The sequence below is a fragment of the Lonchura striata genome, chromosome 2 (assembly GCF_050655825.1).
Source record: "Lonchura striata isolate lonStrDom1 chromosome 2, ASM5065582v1, whole genome shotgun sequence".
NCBI lineage: Eukaryota > Metazoa > Chordata > Aves > Passeriformes > Estrildidae > Lonchura > Lonchura striata.
The window spans coordinates 54061221-54079756 of NC_140704.1; the positions used below are offsets into that span (position 1 = coordinate 54061221).

The window sequence follows — 18536 nt, forward strand, 5'->3', positions numbered from 1 at the left end:
AGGGAACTGCTGCAGGCTGCCTATTGTGTCTGCTCCTTAGTATAATACTAACACAGGTATAAAAATATTTGGATCCTGACTGAGCTGCACCAATAAGAACGGACATGAATTACATTTTTAAATTATTTACAACTTCACAGTGTCTGTGGCTTTAAATTATTGATGCTTGTGACAGCAACTGTCAATGAGACAAAGCTTGCACTGAAACAGCAGCAGTGTACTGTGATATTCAGTGACTCCAGTCCTTCTTATTAATGAAAAATGTCACTTCTTTCATTATGGGAGAACAGAAGAAAGGAAGCAAGATCATTATTAAAGGAGAAGTTTCCTTCAAGATTCTTTGATTACAGTGTGTCTCTCAGAACTCTTGGCATAACAAAAATGCTCTAACTGAGCATGAAAGAGACTGGTCTTATCAGTAAGAGACTGCATAATGTTTGCTGTAACACGTTTTTTTACATGTAGGGTTATAGCAGCAAAAAGGTCCCTGCTGGACCACAAAGGATTGGGCAGCTCTGTGTGAGAGAGAGACTTTATGGGGAACAACATTTGTCCCCACATACGCCCCACAGTGCATTGTCTAGGGCAGTGTCACTCATCATTCAGGCAACACCTTCAGAACAATGGTATCAGCCGCCCAGATGTGGTACAAACACTTGCACCTCTGTTGATATAGCAGTGACTATCAGGAGTACCGCAGGTCATCTGTCTTTTTTATTACTGCTGCTCCCTCCTACTGACCTATGAAGCTGTAATCTCCTGAATCTGTCTGTCTATATCTGACAGGTTCTAATAATTTTTTTTGTTTTAGGTGCAAAAGGACAGGTCTGTTTTAAGTATGCAGGTGTGTAGCTCTGTTTTCCCTGTTTCTTTATTCAAGTTCAAAGCAACACACACTAGTTGAAATTCACGAGGACAAAAAGAGAACCTTGTTTTATTTGGATCTAGCAGCTTGCTTGAACCCATTACTGCTGAAGAAAGAGAAGATTCCTGATGTGAAAACGCCAGCGAGCCACATGTGCGTGCTGCACATGTACTTGCAGAGTGGAAGAAATCTGTATGGAATATGAAATTACATCCTGTACTGCTGGGGATCAGGTGCTGGATTGTATAAAGACAAGTGCTGTATTAAGAGTGGGGAATGACTGAAGAGTGATTGTCTGTAGATCATGATTTTCCGTAGAGGAAGAGAATCATGCCTATTTTTTATTATTTTATGTTCAAAGGTAGAAGGAGAGAATCAAATTCTTCTGCTGTCATTTAGGAAACAAAGATTGTTTTAATAACTTAGAATGTAATATGTACATGTACAGGGAGCCTGTGAAGCTGCAAGAAATGTCTTGTGTTTTCATGGTTCAGGTTAAATCCTGCTAAAATGGACTTGGACTGATATTAAGGCAATGGCTGACCTCTGGTTGCAGGTCACCAAATGGCAGGAATTCTGTCTCCCCAGGGGATCTAAATGGGGCTCATCCGTGTAGCCTGGAGGGACCTGCAGTTCTGTGGTTTTACATTGCCCAGGGCCCTGGCCTCAGGGGCCTATCCCTGCCCTGCCATGCAGAGGAGAGTGGCCTGAATCAACAATCCTCTAAGGGTCCCTTTTCCCAGCAGAACATCCACAATACATAGTGTTTGTCATAAGCCCTAATATATTTGCTGTAAGATTATTAAAATATTTTTTCTTTTTCTGCACTCCTTCATTATACCTGTAGTAACTGCCCTGTGTTTTAACAATGTAATAAAAGTGCTCTAAGAATAATCAAGAAACAAGGACATGGGACAATGACAGAGTGCTAAGCTCTTTGACAATTCAAGTGTACCATGAAGGGCTTAAAGACCCAAGGAAATATTTACATAACTGTATTTGTATGGTAGCAAATGCAGTATTAAGGGGTCAACAAAATTTAAGGGGTCAAAAAAACAACAAAAAAAACCAAAAAAACCCCCCCCCAAAAAAAACCCCAAAAAGACTGACAGTAGGATTTAATAAGCTGGCCTTAAGAAAATGCACTGTGAAGAAGCTTTTCAAGTGAATCCCCTTTGACTAAACTAGCCATGGATAAATAATAGTCTTGTTTAATACCTTCAGTGTTCATGAAAGCAGAAAACTACTTCAGAAATAGTATAATAAAGATCAGCATAATAGTAGTATAATAAAGTATAATAGTATAATAGAGATCACCAAGATAAGATGCTTGAATTAATTTTTTTTTTTTACTTTAATATTTTAATGCCCCACAGAGGCCAAATGTTTGGTAGCTTAGGTTATCTTGGGCCCATTTCCTCAAATCAGTAATACTGTATGTTGTTCTGCCACCATTTACCTGACCTCCAGCACCATCATAAAATGAAACTATGCAGTATTAGAGACAGTGACTTCAAAGATTCTTTTTGTCCTAGGTTGTAAGATAAGCTTGTATTCTATTTGCCATCTGTCAAAAGGTTGGGCAGGTTTTGTTATCTCTCCCAAAGACAATGGTTTGCCCCGTAGAGGCAATGGTTTGTTTATACACTATTGACTGACTCACTGCCGGGCTGGGAAATGTAACACCATCCCATTGTGAGGGGTCCCACCCAGAGGGGGAAGCCAAGCACTCTATTATTGTATAAGGGGGTACCTTTTTGGGGACAGAGCAGCTCTTTACTTTGGGGGATTGCCAGAGAAGCAGCTCTCTTCGGCGGCACTCGCAGCGAAGCAGCCGGAGCGCGTGGAGGCGACGGCGGCGGAGCTCGGAGGCAACCCCGGCGCAGAGGAAGACCGGCCCCACTGCCACCAGATCTTCAGAGGAAAACTGTACCCTTCTAAAGATCACCACTGCAGCTGCAGTTCATCAACCACTGCAAGGGGAGCAATTATCCCAGCAGGACTGCTACTGGCACCCCGAATCCTCAGGTTCTGGACTTTTTTCACTGGTTTTGTTTGTACCGATTGCATTTGCCTTTTTAAATTGTTGTCTAGTTTTCTCCTAGTAAAGAATTGTTACTCCCATTCCCATATCTTTGCCTGAGAGCCTTTTGATTTAAAACTCCTAGTAATTCGGAGGGGGGGGGTTTACCTTCTCCATTGCACAGGAGGCTTTAGCCCTCCTTCGCAGATTCCTGTCTTGTTGAACCTAGACACTTTTGTACACAAAGATCCTTCCAGCATCTCTTACTGCAGCTAATAGCAGACTGCTGACATCATATGGAAATGGATGACATCATAACTTTGATTCTGTACAGCTGTTCATGGACATTGACTATGGAGCACTGACATCAGGTAGCACCTACAGACTAAAAACATTAAGGTCTTTCAATACTAACTTGCAGGATCCAGCAAGAATATTTAATTTTGTAGTTTAACCACTAGTTAGTGGCATAACAGCAGCAATAAATGCAATGACTCTTATTTTCATTTTAAAAACACTGAACAGGCAATACTAATGGGGAGATCTCATTGTCGGGAATATGCTGGGAAGAAATGAAGCCTAGTGCAATACAACAATTCATGTAACAGAGTGCAAAAAATGCCTTTGAAAGCAGAAACATAGCATGTCTTATTTATCTAAATCTATCCCACAGGTCTTTTAAAGAGAGAAAATTTACTCAAGTAAACATATTAAGTCATTACATTATAAGAACCATTGGATTTAACATTTTCTCGCAGAATCTCTGTGGTGCAATACAACAGTGTTCATTAGGTTAGATCTTTCTCACTCATCTCATGGGTTCATTGTCCTCAGCTGCCACTGAAATGTATCCTGGGTGTAGGGAGGTCTTTCTGTGGTGACAAAGCTGAAATGTATCCAACTGTATTCTATCAAATGCAGGTAGATTTCTTCAGCATCTGGCTACATAAGCATCTCAGTCTTTTTGACGTCTCATATCTTCCAGAGAGCTAGCAAAGGGCCAATGCATAGCTGAATTATTCTTAGCAAAGTAGAAACTGTTGGTCATGTCTAACAGGCAGGGAAACTGGGGAACTAGACAGTGCCCAAAGTTAAGCAGCTGGTAAAGACGGAGCTAGGAACTGTAGATCTTCCAAGTCCAAGCATTGCCTACTTTATATTTTACAGAGGAGCAAATTAACCTCCTTAAAAAGGAACTAAGATTTTTATCTAGATCATGAGGACAGTCAGCCATGACAAGTAGAATCCACCTTAAGACTTTGAGACTTAGACTACTGCTTCTACCACTGAATACTTCTTTGTGGACAGAAAGATCCCAGAGTGATCATCCCTCACAATAACATGGTGGAGAAGGCAGAGAGGAGACCAGATACTACAGTTCCTTCAGCTCAGGGATGAAGAACTTTTATTTACACAGTGCATCAGCCTTACCCAAGTCATGGCTGGAAGTCTGGCCTACAAAATCCTGGACTATCAAAATTGTCCATCTTTCTGCACTCCAGACTCACAATGATAGACACTCCTGTTCATACAGGCCTTAAGTATGGGCTTTTTTCCCCTACTAAACTAAACAGAATTTATTTTTTTGATATCTATGTTGTGAACAGCAGATGATGCTGTAGGACTTGGAATTAAGCTCTGTCCTGACTCCAGTTCTCTGCAATTGCTGCTGAAGAGTGAGAAAAACACACTGAGCTTTTCCTCTTACCTGTGTAAGAAAGGTCTATAATTTCAGATTATAGAAACTAAAACAATTACACTCAGAAACCGGAAAAATGCTAAGTTATTTTATACCAGTAATTTGTGTGTCTTTTTATACCCCAGAAAAATGTGTTCGCAGGGTCAGACCAATTCAAAGAAGGTCTCTCTGTTCCCTAATTTTGGTCTTGTGTTAAAACTTCATCTGGGAGATATTTTGAAGCAATAGTAATCTCAGTCTCAAGGTGAATTTTTACCTGCAAAAAAGAAGAAGAAACAAAACAAATAAGAAAAAAATCACCGAACTCCACTCAGGAAATTGAAATTTAAAGAAGTGGACAAGAATTAGAAATTTCTTGCCTTAAAATCTGGTGAAAAAAATGTGAATTTTCATCTCCATGTCTTTTGCACTAACTCTTATGTTCTTCTGTCTGTATCCATGGTACACAGGAGAATAACAAATCAATCATATCAGTCATAAAAAGGTATTGCTGTATTAGCACAGTGTTTATTTGCTGTCCCTTCAGGCACCTGATTTCTAGTGTAATATGAAGTATGGTTTTGCTCTTTACTCAGTTTCACAAAACAATGTAATACTTTGATTTTTAATTTGTGTGAGGACATTAAAAATCAGGTTTTAATTTGCACTTTAGAGGACCCTATGTTGAGCTCCTCACCAAGTTCCCATGGAATTAAGCTAGCCCTCAGCCTTTACAGGGGGTAGAATAATGTGTTACAATTTAAGAGGTAGAGAATATTTCTTTGGACTACAGTGTAGAAAAACCTCAGTAGCAAAAAAAAGCAGCTTTTAGTAACTGCTAAAAATGTAATGCTATGTAGAAGTGCATAAAAATAGCTTTATATACTAAAACTGGGGTATTTATATCCAAAACATTAGGATAAAAGTCTTTATTAAGAAAAGTAATGGAGGGGACAAAGCCACCCAATCAGCCAATGTTATCTCATAGTAACTTAAATAAGTCAATTAAAAGTCAATAATTTTCCTCTTTGGCTAGTCGCACTCAATAGATCATTGACATAGGCAATGACAAGGAAAGGCACAAAACCTTGAGTTTAACTTGAATAATTGAGAAATGCATTCAATTAGTGCAGCAGCTACACTGCTTTATCTTCCATTTATTTGCCTATAGGAGCAGAACAGTAAAACACAGACTGATCTATTAACAGTGTTAATAGATTACAATTATTTCATGTCTATAAACTCCAACAAAAGTAATACATAGATTGCTTTAGTGGTGATTGGGGTGTTTTTGTCTGTTTTTAGCCATATTGAAAAAGTAAATCAAAACAGAGGTACTGCAACATTTTCACTGCCTTTGCCCTAAGACAGAATTGTTTATAATTCTGCTCTTAAACAAAATTGCTCACAGAAAGTCAATGTCTGTTTTACAAAGTCAGAGTTAAAAATTTCTTTCAGGTGAGTATTAACTTAGGGAGGAAACAGAAAATTTCACAAACTTTTCAACTAGAGAACAAACACATAGGGAAATCTCACAAACAAAAACTACCAATATAATTCTTTGATCAAGTTTTGTTGTTTACAATCAAAGATGGAATCAACAAATGATTTAGAGAAATATTAACAGGTTTTATAATCAGCTGAAAATTCCTATGCCCTATGTTGATACAACAATATTGTAGGTAATCAGTTATATATTCCTACATTAGAAACAAACTGTAAAATATTTATGAATTCCTTTGGCATTCACTGAAGTTTTTCACATGGCTTTGAAGTAAACCCCATGTAAAATTTCTTAATTGGAGGAGCAGTCTACCTGGCTGACTGCTTTTAAATACATGTCATAGGAAACTTCCTTGTAGACCCCTATTAGCAGAAAATTATGTGTTTAAATGCAGAATTCCACTGCTACTATGTGTACTGTTATATCTGGTAGCTCTGTAACTAAATGTTCAGATGTGATATTTGAAATGAGAAATGTAATTTTCTTCCTTTTTTGCACAGCTTTTTAACTGCTTGTGACTTCTCCTTACTGGGCAAACACCCATCCCAGCAGGAGTCTTACACAGGACACTGTTACAGGTGAAGTCTGTATACTGCAACATCATTCCCCACTACATTTAGTACATTTAGAAGAAACTGTTACATATTATGTGTCTTTCCTCTCAGCTGTTCCCAACTTGTTAGCATGGCTTCTGTAGATGCTGTTACATTAGGGACAGCAGCTTGCTTTCATCCCTTTTCGTGCTTGTGGAGTGAGGTTTGACAGTCTTCTCTAGGGACTTCAGAATACAGTTTTGGATTTGAGAAAGTTGTCACAGAACTTTTCCTGCCTTCCTAATTCTTTTGACTAAGTCCTCTGCTAATTTGATTTTTGTTATATCTCAGCTCAATGCTCGTCATCTGGGAAGTGTTTTAACTGAACATGTTTAGGACATATTCCCCTATAATAGTGTGAAAGTACAGACCAGCCAGTCTAGCTATGGGTCACTTAATGTGGCAAGTTTAGATATTTTTATTGAAAAAGCACAGACGAAAATTTGCATTGTATGGCACCTGCATAGGTCCAGGATAAATAAAGTCATGTAATAAGACATAAAACTCCTTGCATTGACTTACCTGTACAATTTGTTTCATCAGGAGCCTTCATGTCGTAAGGTGGCTCTTCACTGCAAGGGAGAGAAGAGACCTGTTGGGGAACAACATAAACAGGGCCACACTATGACAAGAGCCAAGCAATGACTGACCCCAGAGCAGGACAGCATCCCACTGACAGGATACCATCCCACAGGACTCAAACTAAGGGAGCAAAACTGGAGGTTTGAAACAGGGTCTATCAACAGCCTCTGGCATAGTGAGGAAATCAGCAATGTCCAGGGTATGACTGGAGAAGGGCTGTAAATAAGGCTGCACTGAGTATCCCAAGTCCATCCAGAACACAGGGCTAGATGGCAGCTACACACATCTTAGCTTCATCCAGGAAACAAGGCCAGACTCAAGAGTAGAGACAGGCACTCCTGTGACTCCCCCTACTCTAGAAGTGGGTGTGATGAGCTGAATTGAACTAAGGCTCCTGGACCAATATTCCAAGGGTGTGGAGAGCAGTTGATCAGGGCTATTAGAACCCACAGGACCCTGCTGGTAGGAGGTGAATATCTGGCTCTTTTGGGATTGACATGAGCACAAACTGCAAATCTTGTGTCTTTCAATAAGAAATGATCTGATGCACATGAAACAAGAGACACCAAGATCTGCATGCTTTAGTGATTTGAGGGCAAGTGTCAGAGCCAGGGCTGAGCACCTGCCCTCTCCCTCATCCACTGCCATTGGGTGATGAGAGCTGCCATTCCTTGCCTGCTTCTTTTCAGAGTTCACATTAACTTTTGTCACCTCTTCCTTTACACCACCAGTTGTGTGCTCCTTCATTGCATCATGCACTTGCTTATTTGCTCCCTCTGACTGTGCACAAAGCAGCTGGAAAGAGCAATCAAATAAAGCAGAACTCTAGTGGGAATGGTAGGCTCTGAATGGCTGCTGATCACCTCCTGGTCTTTGTAAAATGGAACAAGAAAAGAGCTGGAGTGAAAGAATAAAGTAACTAAAAGCTTCATTGGAGCCAAAACTCTCTGGAGATTTGGAAAACTCACAGGAAGTTTTAAATAGCCTGTCATGCTGTGCTTCCAAGCATCTGGATTAGGATGTCAGCAACAGAGAAAATTATTTAGAAGGTTGCCCTATTTCTAGAATAGTTGTCTTTGAAGTGCTCTATGTGCCTAATAATTTCAATGCAATTCAGACAAAAGGAAAGAAATCCTACAACTGTTATAAGGAAATTTGAAGAGTGTGGTACTAGATAGTTGCAAACAATAAAAAATACAAATGAAAGATGAAACCAGAGAGATGAAACCAGAACTGAGACACCTAAGAGCAATTTTTAAGGACTAGATATGTTCCCAGCAGGAGGTGAGTCTGTGAGTGGAATAAAAAAATTCTGGGAGCTACTACAGAAAAAAAATCAGGATTAAATCCTCATGAAACATTTTGAGCTCACCAGTCAAAGAAATTCAACTAGTCCACAATAATACTATGGAGGATGGTCAATGCTCTGAACTTGAAGACATAAGAAAATTCAAATCACTAAGAGTCACCTGAGGCAGAAAGTTATGCAGGGCTCAAAGTTTCAGTCCAGCAAAAACAGCAAGTGTAACTGGCATGTGTTCAGCTCCCAGGGTGTTTTCTGGGAAAATTCATCAATATTTTGATGGGATGGAAGGCATGAAGGTTTAATGGAATGACGTTTTGATCTGGGAAAAACACTAGTTGAACATAGCTGGAGGCGCAGAGAGAATCAGAACTAAACTAAAGAAAACTTAAATCCTGTACAGTGGAAGAAATGTACATGTAGATCACAATAAAGCTGAAGGTATCATGAACATCTCTCTGAGAGATAAATAAGAAGGTGCAAAGATTCCTTGAAATTCTGAATTATGGAGAGAGAATTGCATCTAATCTGCAAGATACACAGAGCCCTAAGTAAGTTGGAAAAATGAAGTGAGCAGCAGTGCATAAATAGATCCTGCAGGATGAGAATGTGACTTTCTGCACAGAGCAGCTACATGAGTGCATTCCCAATCCATCATGCTAATCAGAGAAGAGCTCTCAGTTGTCATCATGTCAATGGCAAACTAAAGCACATTTAATATGTGTAATGCTATCAGGTAACTTCATAAACAGATACAGAGGAGAAAGGGTAGGAAAATGGCTAGGGAACAGTTCCAGGATGGTTTTTATCATCCTCTCTATAACCATAAAAATCCAGTTCAATCCTAAGCTGCCAAATAGTCTCTTCTTGAATGGTGGCTTTTCTGCTTTTTTACCACATAATGATTTCCTTTTATCATCTAGGAGAAGACTGACCTGAAGAAAACCTTGGTATTATTTTTGCTTCTGATTTTCTTTGGGTCCAAATCTCTGCTGACAACAGTATTGCTTAAGGAACTACAATGTTAAATTTTGGGGATGGCAGGAAATATCTAAGAATTCAACAATAATAATTAATACTTTAGAAAAGCCTTTAAAGGGCGTGATTTCAAATCTTCTTTCATTTTTCAAACAGAAAGATTCAAGAATTTGGAAAGTCATGGCACCTCTATATGTTTTATTCCTAGCTCAACACAGAAATGGTTCATTATCTTTCAGTAGGTCTTGATAGGCTACTGTGGAAGAAGAAAATGCCAAGGTATAGACAGTGTTCTGATATGTCCTTGGCATTGTAGAAACTATAGAGCCATTGAGCTGAAAAGTGTTACATGTATGGAGAAGTTCTGAGGTTTGGTAAGTAGAATCAGTGGGCTTTTGTTTCCTTCTTTTTTTTTTTAATAGAAAACTGTCTCAGAAAGAACTGGAATCTGTCAAGGCCTTTCATGGCTACCAAATGAGCAGTCAGAAATCCAGCTTTGCCTTACTCAGGATAAGACCTTGTTATGAAAATTTGCATGGCACAGTTTTATATCTAGCTAGACATGGAAAGAATTTGCTTATTATACTGTACATTCATTTCAACACCAAATTTAAAAGGAAAATAAAGGTATGCTTGTATTGTCTGTTCTGAAATCTGTCTCATTGTTCTGCCCACATTGCTTTATTGGTACCTTTTTCAAATGACTTTGATCTATCTATGACAAATTTAAACTTTTGCATTTTGCCCCTAAAAAACCATTTTTTACCCTCCAACTTTGATTTTTAGGCTGCACTAGATTTACATTAGACATTAATCAATTTATATATATATATATATTGATCAGCATTAGGTCATGATATTTCCATTTAGATGCACTCAAGAACTCAAGAATAAAGCCGAAGTATAGAATCAGCCATATGTCAATTTTACCTCATATTAGCAGGTGGCAATGTTTCAGTTAAAAGAATATCTACAATATAATTTTAATTTTCAATTTTTCACAAAAATTTCACCAGATCTTGTGGGAAGTATAGTGAGAAAATTCATATTAATATATTGTTCATGTCAGGTACATTAGTCTGCTCATTCTCTATTCCAATGAGGTCTTTTTTTTTTTTTTTTTTTTTTTTTTTTTTTTGGTGGGGGGGAGAGGTGTAAAGGGGAGCTTTTAGTTGTAGCTTACTGAGATAACCTATGATAACCTATGTTTACTTTCATGAGACCAGGTGGAAACATGCATTTATATGCAGTACTAGTAATCCAACTTTAACTATGGATAACATGACATTAAGAGTAGCAAGCATAGACTTGCTCCCCTACATTTTATATCTTTAAAAATGCCCCTTGCAACTTTACCAGTTGACAGGTTCTGTAAAGAACAAGTATTGATTGAACAGCTGCCCCCTTCCAATATTCCATAACATAGGCAGAACAAACCCTATCTCATGTCATCCAGTGTGTTTCTTATTACTGCTTAATCTGCCTAGATACACGGTGTGATAGTTCAATTGAAGTTCTATTGATATTCTTGTTATACTGGATATCAGTGGATGGCAAAAGTGACAGCGAGACCCTCTAATTGGGGGAGTGTCAGTCATTTTCCTTGTTTTTTTTCATGAGCCAACAGTGCATTATTCTACACAGAGAACTGAAGAATGCTGTGGGTGGTGAGTGATTTTGAAAAAATTACCTAAGTCCACTGAGGTCTTTCTGTGAACTAGAACAGCTGGGGTATCACATAATCCTGAGTTGTTTAAATTCTCCTCCAGTAATCGCAGTCCCCTCCTGTTATAATGCAGGTGTACTGCTGTGACTCTATTAGTTGTTCACCCTGGAATTTCACTACAAATGATTACTGGAACAAGCAGCATCAGTGGGTGGGGGGCAAAGATTTATATTGTAACAAGATGATGTACTCTGTACAGCTTCTGATGCTACCAGTATCTGCTTGGAAATTAGGCGTGCTGTTTCTCCTTTTTGTGGTCAAACAAATCCTTCTGTGGTATTCATGCAAGCCTATTTGTAAAATATATGATACAGTGTATGTGCTACATGAATTTTAAATAATCCTCAGAAGTTTTTTGTTTCCTTGTTGTTATTTAGCATTTGCTTTAATTTGGGATTTCTATTCAATTCCTGTCCTGCAAGCTCTACTTTCTTTGAGCCATAGAAGATAGTGCTGGAAAATAAGACAGCTGGCTCAGCAACTCTGGTACAGAAACTATCTCACAAATTAATGTTTTTCCTTTCCTAAAAGCATACAATGTTTTTGCAAGCCTTGTTCAGACAACCCTTCCTCTTTAATCAGTCACTTAAATCCTTGATATTTTCCCCATTTTTCATCTCACTACTGTAGTTTTAATTGTGAGGCCAGCACTCAATAGGAGTTAATTCTTGCTAATGGTCACTCTGGTCATCCTTATGGCCAAATCCCAGAACCCTTTGTCTACTTTTTTCTCTAATATATTTTGGCTGCTTTTGTAGGGAGTGCTGGGGTTTTCTTCTGGTCTGCACTAATTTTCCTCTAGCTATCTCCATCATAGTTGTAAGGTCTCTCTCACTGTCTGGTACATCTCTCTTATCTGTTACAAGTGTCCCTGAAGACTTTGCTACTGGTTTTATATTTTTTTGGATTTATTATCAAAAATTTCTGAGACCTTCTAGACTTCTGTTCTGAAATAACTTCCCTGCAATTAATAAGCTACATGCTATATTCCTAAAAGATTGGAGACTTAATTTTTTCTATCTTGTTTATTTCCATTTTTTTGGGGTGAGAGAATGTGGCAAGGGAATCAAGGAGTGAAAATATAGTCAATATCATTTGACCTACAGCCCATGCGTTGTAACAGCTGAAACCACCACTAGCTCAGTTATTTATAAAACAGTGGGATAGTGAAAGTCAAAGGAAAATAAAAATATTAAATAAAAGGTATATACTATAATAATAAAAGTAAAATTTTACAGTTACCATAATGAGACAAGCCTTAGATTTACTTTTTCTGCTATTTTTTTTTTTTTTTTTTTTGGTATTATTAAAGTCAGGAGGATGGAGACAAAAAGAGAACCAGACTGTGCAATAATAAATTACAGACAAAAATTATTCCCCAACATGTATGCACTTCTAAAAATACCACAAAACAGTGTATACTTTGCTTCTTAAAGTTAGAAGTTGTCTTGCTTTGGGGATGTACAGGGTGATTGAGCCAGATTGCCTCCTTCTGAATTTATGTTATTGTTCTAAAAAGTCAAAAGAAACATACTTTAACGCTGGCACTTTAATTAAAAGTCTTTTAAAAGTGTTTCACTAGTTTCCTAATGTCCTAGGGTAATTTTATAATACTAAATTATATGCCCATTTGTCTATTTAGCCCAAAAATAAGTTATAAGAACCACCTTTAAGATTGGTTCTGAGAGCAAAGGGGGGAAGAAGAAGCACAGAATTTGTTTTCAGACACTGCGCTCACTCCTCCACATTCCTGCTTGTGGACTGTGTTGTCTGTGGACGGACAGATGGTGGGACATAGTTCTCCTTTGCTTTTAGTTTGCTTTTAGCTAGCTGAGGCAAAGAAGTTCCCTCTACTATAGTTTGTTTTCTTTTCTTAGAACTATTTAAACCTACTCTAGACTGAAAACCCAAAAAACCACCAACAGCTCACACCTGTGGCCCACCAGGCTGGGCCTGGGCTTCAGCATTTCCAGTGCAAGAGAGACTGATAAGAGACTAAATATGCCAAACTACAAACCATGAAAGAAGTTTTCTGAGGTTATCATTTCTTTGAAGGAGCCATAAGTTTTATTGTTTAATATATTTTTTTTTGTACTGATAAATGCTTAACCTATTAAATAAATATTTTTTTCCACTTTTCCCCAAAAAAATCACTTCCCAAACCAGTTTTGGGAGGGGCCATTTAAATTTGCTTTCTAGAAAAAACACCTTTAAAAGTTTTCTGCCAAATTTACCCTAAACCAAAACAAATACGTTATTTTGGCACCCAATATGTGCTTTGAGAAAGTGGAAAAAACCTGTTCTGATTTCATTTTGGTTGTGCTTACTCTGTAGTGGGATAAAACAGTCAGTAGCCATGTTGCTTGAATTCATAATGTCTCTCAGCATGGAGGCCTTCATGTGTTTCTGGTCCCTAGGCTTTTTTAGGTTTTAATACCTTTCTGGTTCCCAGGCTTGTTTTCTTATCTGGAAATAGCTCCAGTATTGTCCCTAACATGCAGTTTTTACAGCAGAGTGGCACAGATTAGAATAGCTATTGTGTCGGGCTCGGTGCTAATGTTTTATAGGGAGTTTACAAAGGTACTGGAATTTGTTCCATGTATGTATGGTTTATGTTTCTTCGTCATACCCTGCATCCCAATTACAATAGCTTGTTTTGGGGATTTGTTAAAAATTGCACTCAGCTTGTTAGAGGAGGAGCAGGGGATGAGGTTTTTTAGACTTTCCATTCTTCTTTGAATCTGTTACCTCACTTTTTGAGAATGTTCAGTTTCCCCTAAATGCCAAGGATACCACCTTCCTGGTATTTAATCTGGTAGGCTTCCTCTATATGGTCTGCAACATGTCTAGAATGAGGGTTGAGTTTTCCAGAGGAGCTGATGAGACTCCCTACCCCAGAAGTAGACCCAGGCATGGAAAATCCTGAGTGGTGTAGAGAATGGGAGGATATGGGCCAAACCCCGAAGGAATTTTTTGACCCTATAACCTGGGACTTTCCACATGACCAAATTCAGAACCACGATGAGGTGGGGAAATACTTGAAAGAGAAGTGCCACGATGCCTCTAAGCAGAAAAAGCAACAAGCAATAAGCTGGGCTCTGGCCTATGCCCATCGCAGCCTGCTGGATCCTGTAGGGCAGCAGATGGAGGCATGGAGGGCAGGGAGATAAATCAGCAGCTACCCCAGTCACTCAGGCTGCAGACAACACCCCAGCTACTCAGGCTCCTACCAGCTACTACTGGCTAAACCAGACAATGGTTCAAAAACAACCAGCCTCAACCAACGGCTGTTGCTCCTACCGCAAGAGGCAGAAAACACACAACAAATCACGAGAACTACTAAAAAAAAGTAAAATCAACTTACTAAACCATTCAACTAGCCATAAATATTATTTAAAAGAATAACCAAAACTATGCCTTTATACCAATTCATTAATAGCAGCCAATACTTTATAAAAATAGCTAAAAAACCCCAAAGCCTAATTAACATTATAAAAAAAAAAACCTATTTAGGCTGCTAAAAAGTAAAAAAAGTCACTACCAAAATAAAAAACTATCCATAAAATTCCACTATATAAATATCTATATCCCCAAAAATAAAACTAATAAAAACCCCCAAAGCAATTAAGAAATAAATCAAGCTAAAAAAATTTTAAAATGTCAAGAATAAATTTGAATTACAACACAAAAAAATATTCCGAGCTCAATAAGCCCAGAATACCTCAAATCATTGAAGTAAAAATACCACCTATAAATAAGCACAAAACCAAAAAGTAAATTTAACCATAAACAATATTTCTCAAATTATACATAAATAAAATGTATCTAGTATAAATGTAGTATAAATATAGTATACATAAAATGTATACTATCATCAAAAAAACAAGCAATTAAAACCCCTATAACATAATAAAGAATAGTCCAAATATAAATATAAAAAAGCCTAAAAATTAATTACATCATGCTGCCTCAAACCCACCAAAGAAAACACTACATACTCACAATAATAAAGATCACCACTAAATAACTAAAAACCTATCTATACCTCACGCTACAGCCCATAACACCATCATAAACCTAAAAAACAAAATCCTTTAGAAGAATAATACCTCTAAAAAATTTAATAAGACAATAGGAGTCATTTCAAAAACAACCTTATCAACCCTAAGGTAAAAAACATAACATTAAATAAGTGCACCATATGGTCTACCATACACCATCTACAAACAAAGTAAAAAAACCCAATAAACTATGAAAAACCACCCTAAAAATATTTAAAAAATTCTTCAAAAATTAAAAACATCTAACAAAAGTCACCCCAATCTAAACCCCTACATACGATAAATAAAACAAAATCCCAATATGCATATCAAAAATTTACTAAAAAACAATTTAAATGAATTCTAACTCAGATACAAACAAACCCATGCATAAAATTACCTTGTTTTTACTCAAAAAACAAATTATACATAATAAATAATACACAAAAAATAAAAAAAACATAATATATACTGCAAAAAATCTAATTATTAGGTGAAACTATATATAAATTTCACTATTTACTAAATATTACTGTCATTATCTATATATAACTATATACAATATATAATATGTATTTATAAAATTAATATATATATATTCATTTTAGTAATAACAATATAAACATAAAAAATGAAATGTCCTAAAATAACTTTATAATACTATATTATATCCCCATTCATCTATTTAACCCAAAAATAAATTTTACACCTTTAAAACTAGTTCTAAAAGCAAAAAGAAAAGAAAAGGAATAAAAGTGCACAATTTATTTTCAAACACTACACTCACTCCTCCACATTCTTACTCCTAAGCTACATTATCTACAAAAAATAAACAACAAAACAGAGCTCTCCTTTACAATTAATTATTTTTTAACTAGCTAAACCAAAGAAAATCCCTAAGCTGTATTTTTTTTCTTTTATTAGAACTATTTAAAGCTACTTTAAACTAAAAACCTAAAAAACCACCAACAACTCACACCTATGGCCCACTGGGCTGGGCCTGGGCCACAACATTTACTACCCCCCCAAAAAAAAAGAAAAAACTAAATAAGCCAAACTACAAACCATGAAATAAATTTTTTAAGTTTATTATCTCTTTAAAGCAGCCAGAAATTTTATTATTTAATATTATCCATTTTACACTAATAAAAACTTTATCTATTAAATAAAGAATTTTTCCACTTTTCTTCAAAAGATCTTTTCCCAAACCAATTAAAAAAAAAAAAAGCCACTTAAATTTACTTTCTAAAAAATCCCTTAAAAATATTTCTCCCAAATTTACCCTAAACCAGAACACCTAAACAATTTTTTTGACAGAAAATAGTTCTTTGCTATTCTTCCAGTGTTCTAAGCAAGTCCTCCTCACAGATACTCAGCTTCCCACACTGACAATGATCTGACATTTCTGATTTCTACCAGTTACAAGACAGATGAAATTTCTACCTCAACTGGACCTATCCTGTGAAAACCAGTCTAAAACAGACATAAAAAATTACTATGATTTAATCCCTTCATTTTAACTTCCCTTAGCAATTTTCATGCATGTACATCAAAGACAAACTTATATGCTACCCATTTTACTTCCCTACAAGGAACACATCTAAGGGAATGGCTATAGTTATTTCCATTTTCAAACTTACTTGGTTCTCTGTTGTTACAGTGAATAAGACAAACATTGACTATATATTTATCTGAGTGAGTTGGGTTAGTCACAGACACCTGTATAATATAGCTCAGACTTTTTGCAGCGAACAAGACCAAATATTTTATTTATTACATGATGTTTTCATTAGTAACTCAGCCATACTGAAATAATTCATTCTCAGCATTCACAGCTTTTGTCCAAATTTTATGTTTTTGCTAAAAGTGGATGCCTAACATATTAGATGGGCAAAGTTGTGTTGTCAATGTGTATAATTTTTCTCATAGATTCAGCTTTACCTGTTCAAATCAGGCCATTGCTGAGATTCCTGGAAATATATTTTGTCTGTGAAGAGAAAGATCATTTCCTATCTTTGGGAAAAAAATTCATAAGAGTGAAAAGTAATACCTCTCCTCCAAGGGGACCTCATAAATCCCTGCAAAGTCACTACTTTAAACCTCTCATTCTCTGTATTACACACCTCTCCCACCCTCCCCCAAGCGTCCATATTGGTAAAACAAGCAAACAAAATCAAACATTCCCTCCAATCCCATATAAAAATGAATTCCCTATTATAGCCACAGAAATTTTTTACAGCAGGGAGGGGTTTTGAAACATAACAAGAAAATATACCATATTAATAAGGTAAAACCTTTTTTTAAAAGAAGCATTAAAAGCTGATGAATTAAAATTTCTTTTGACTCTGCTTCGGATTCTAAATCTTAGTAATAGTTTTTACTTCTTCCTTAGAGTGTTTTATGATAATGAGTTGCTATTAGCACACTAGTAAAAGTGAACTCTGCTGTGACAAACATCAGTACCTAAATTAGCCTATTGGAAAAACACAAACCTAAGGAATATGTAAAGCTGTAGAATCACTACAAATTTTAAATCTCCAGCCTATAAGGCTGAGACCACAGTGTCTTACTGAAACATGGATGCTCAGTTCTTCTCTGACAATACCAGTCAGAGGTGTAAGATAAGAACCCTCAGAGATGCCCTGCCAGCTTTCACTGACTCCAGTAATCTGCTGCAAATTCTCAACTGTCGTCTTAAAATAATGCTTTTATATTTTTGCAGTGGGCAATTACAGGCATCACAGATCACAGGAAAAACAGATGTGCTGCGGACCAGTTAACTTAGTCTTGCAGAAAACTGTCTAGGCCCAAACTGTAGCAGATGGCAACTTGCTCTGGTTCCACTTCATTACCTCAGTAAGGTGTGAATGGCAAGGCTGGCAATTTGTACCACTTAGACACTATTGTTTTTAAGCCTAGGGAATTTCTTTTTAAAAAACATAATAACATCGAGCACATCTTCACTTCTATGACAGTGGTCAGAACATTTAAAGCCATGAACAGAAGAAATACAAATATCTGAACTTTCAACAGTAGATCTTCACATGTCACCTGCATTTCATACAGTATGTAGGGCAGGAGTTTCAGCTCTGCGACATGAGTAGAAAAGTAATTTCATTACTGTGGGTACTGGTTTGGGCTGGAGTAGAGTTAATTTTTTCACAGTGGCTAGTGTGGCACTGTGTTTTGTATTTATGCTGAACACAGGGTTGATAATATAGAGATGTGCGGTGGTGTGTTTTTC

At 36.9% G+C, this 18536-nt stretch overlaps 1 protein-coding gene across 2 annotated transcripts in view; it reads right to left on the reverse strand.

Annotated features, from left to right (window-relative positions):
* Positions 1 to 4004: 4004 nt before the first annotated feature.
* The window catches only part of POU6F2 (POU class 6 homeobox 2), a 354882-nt gene continuing 340350 nt past the window's right edge, over positions 4005 to 18536 (reverse strand). The window contains exons 13-14 of one of the 2 annotated variants that reach the window (XM_021546755.4): positions 7186 to 7255; positions 4005 to 4843 (exon numbers count right to left, since the gene is read on the reverse strand). In XM_021546755.4, the coding sequence (XP_021402430.3) occupies positions 4827 to 4843; positions 7186 to 7255 (87 nt within the window). In that variant the 3' untranslated portion in view covers positions 4005 to 4826. Of the gene's footprint in view, positions 4844 to 7049; positions 7256 to 18536 lie in introns of those variants that run through there. The other variant, XM_085570635.1, reaches the window with a different exon arrangement.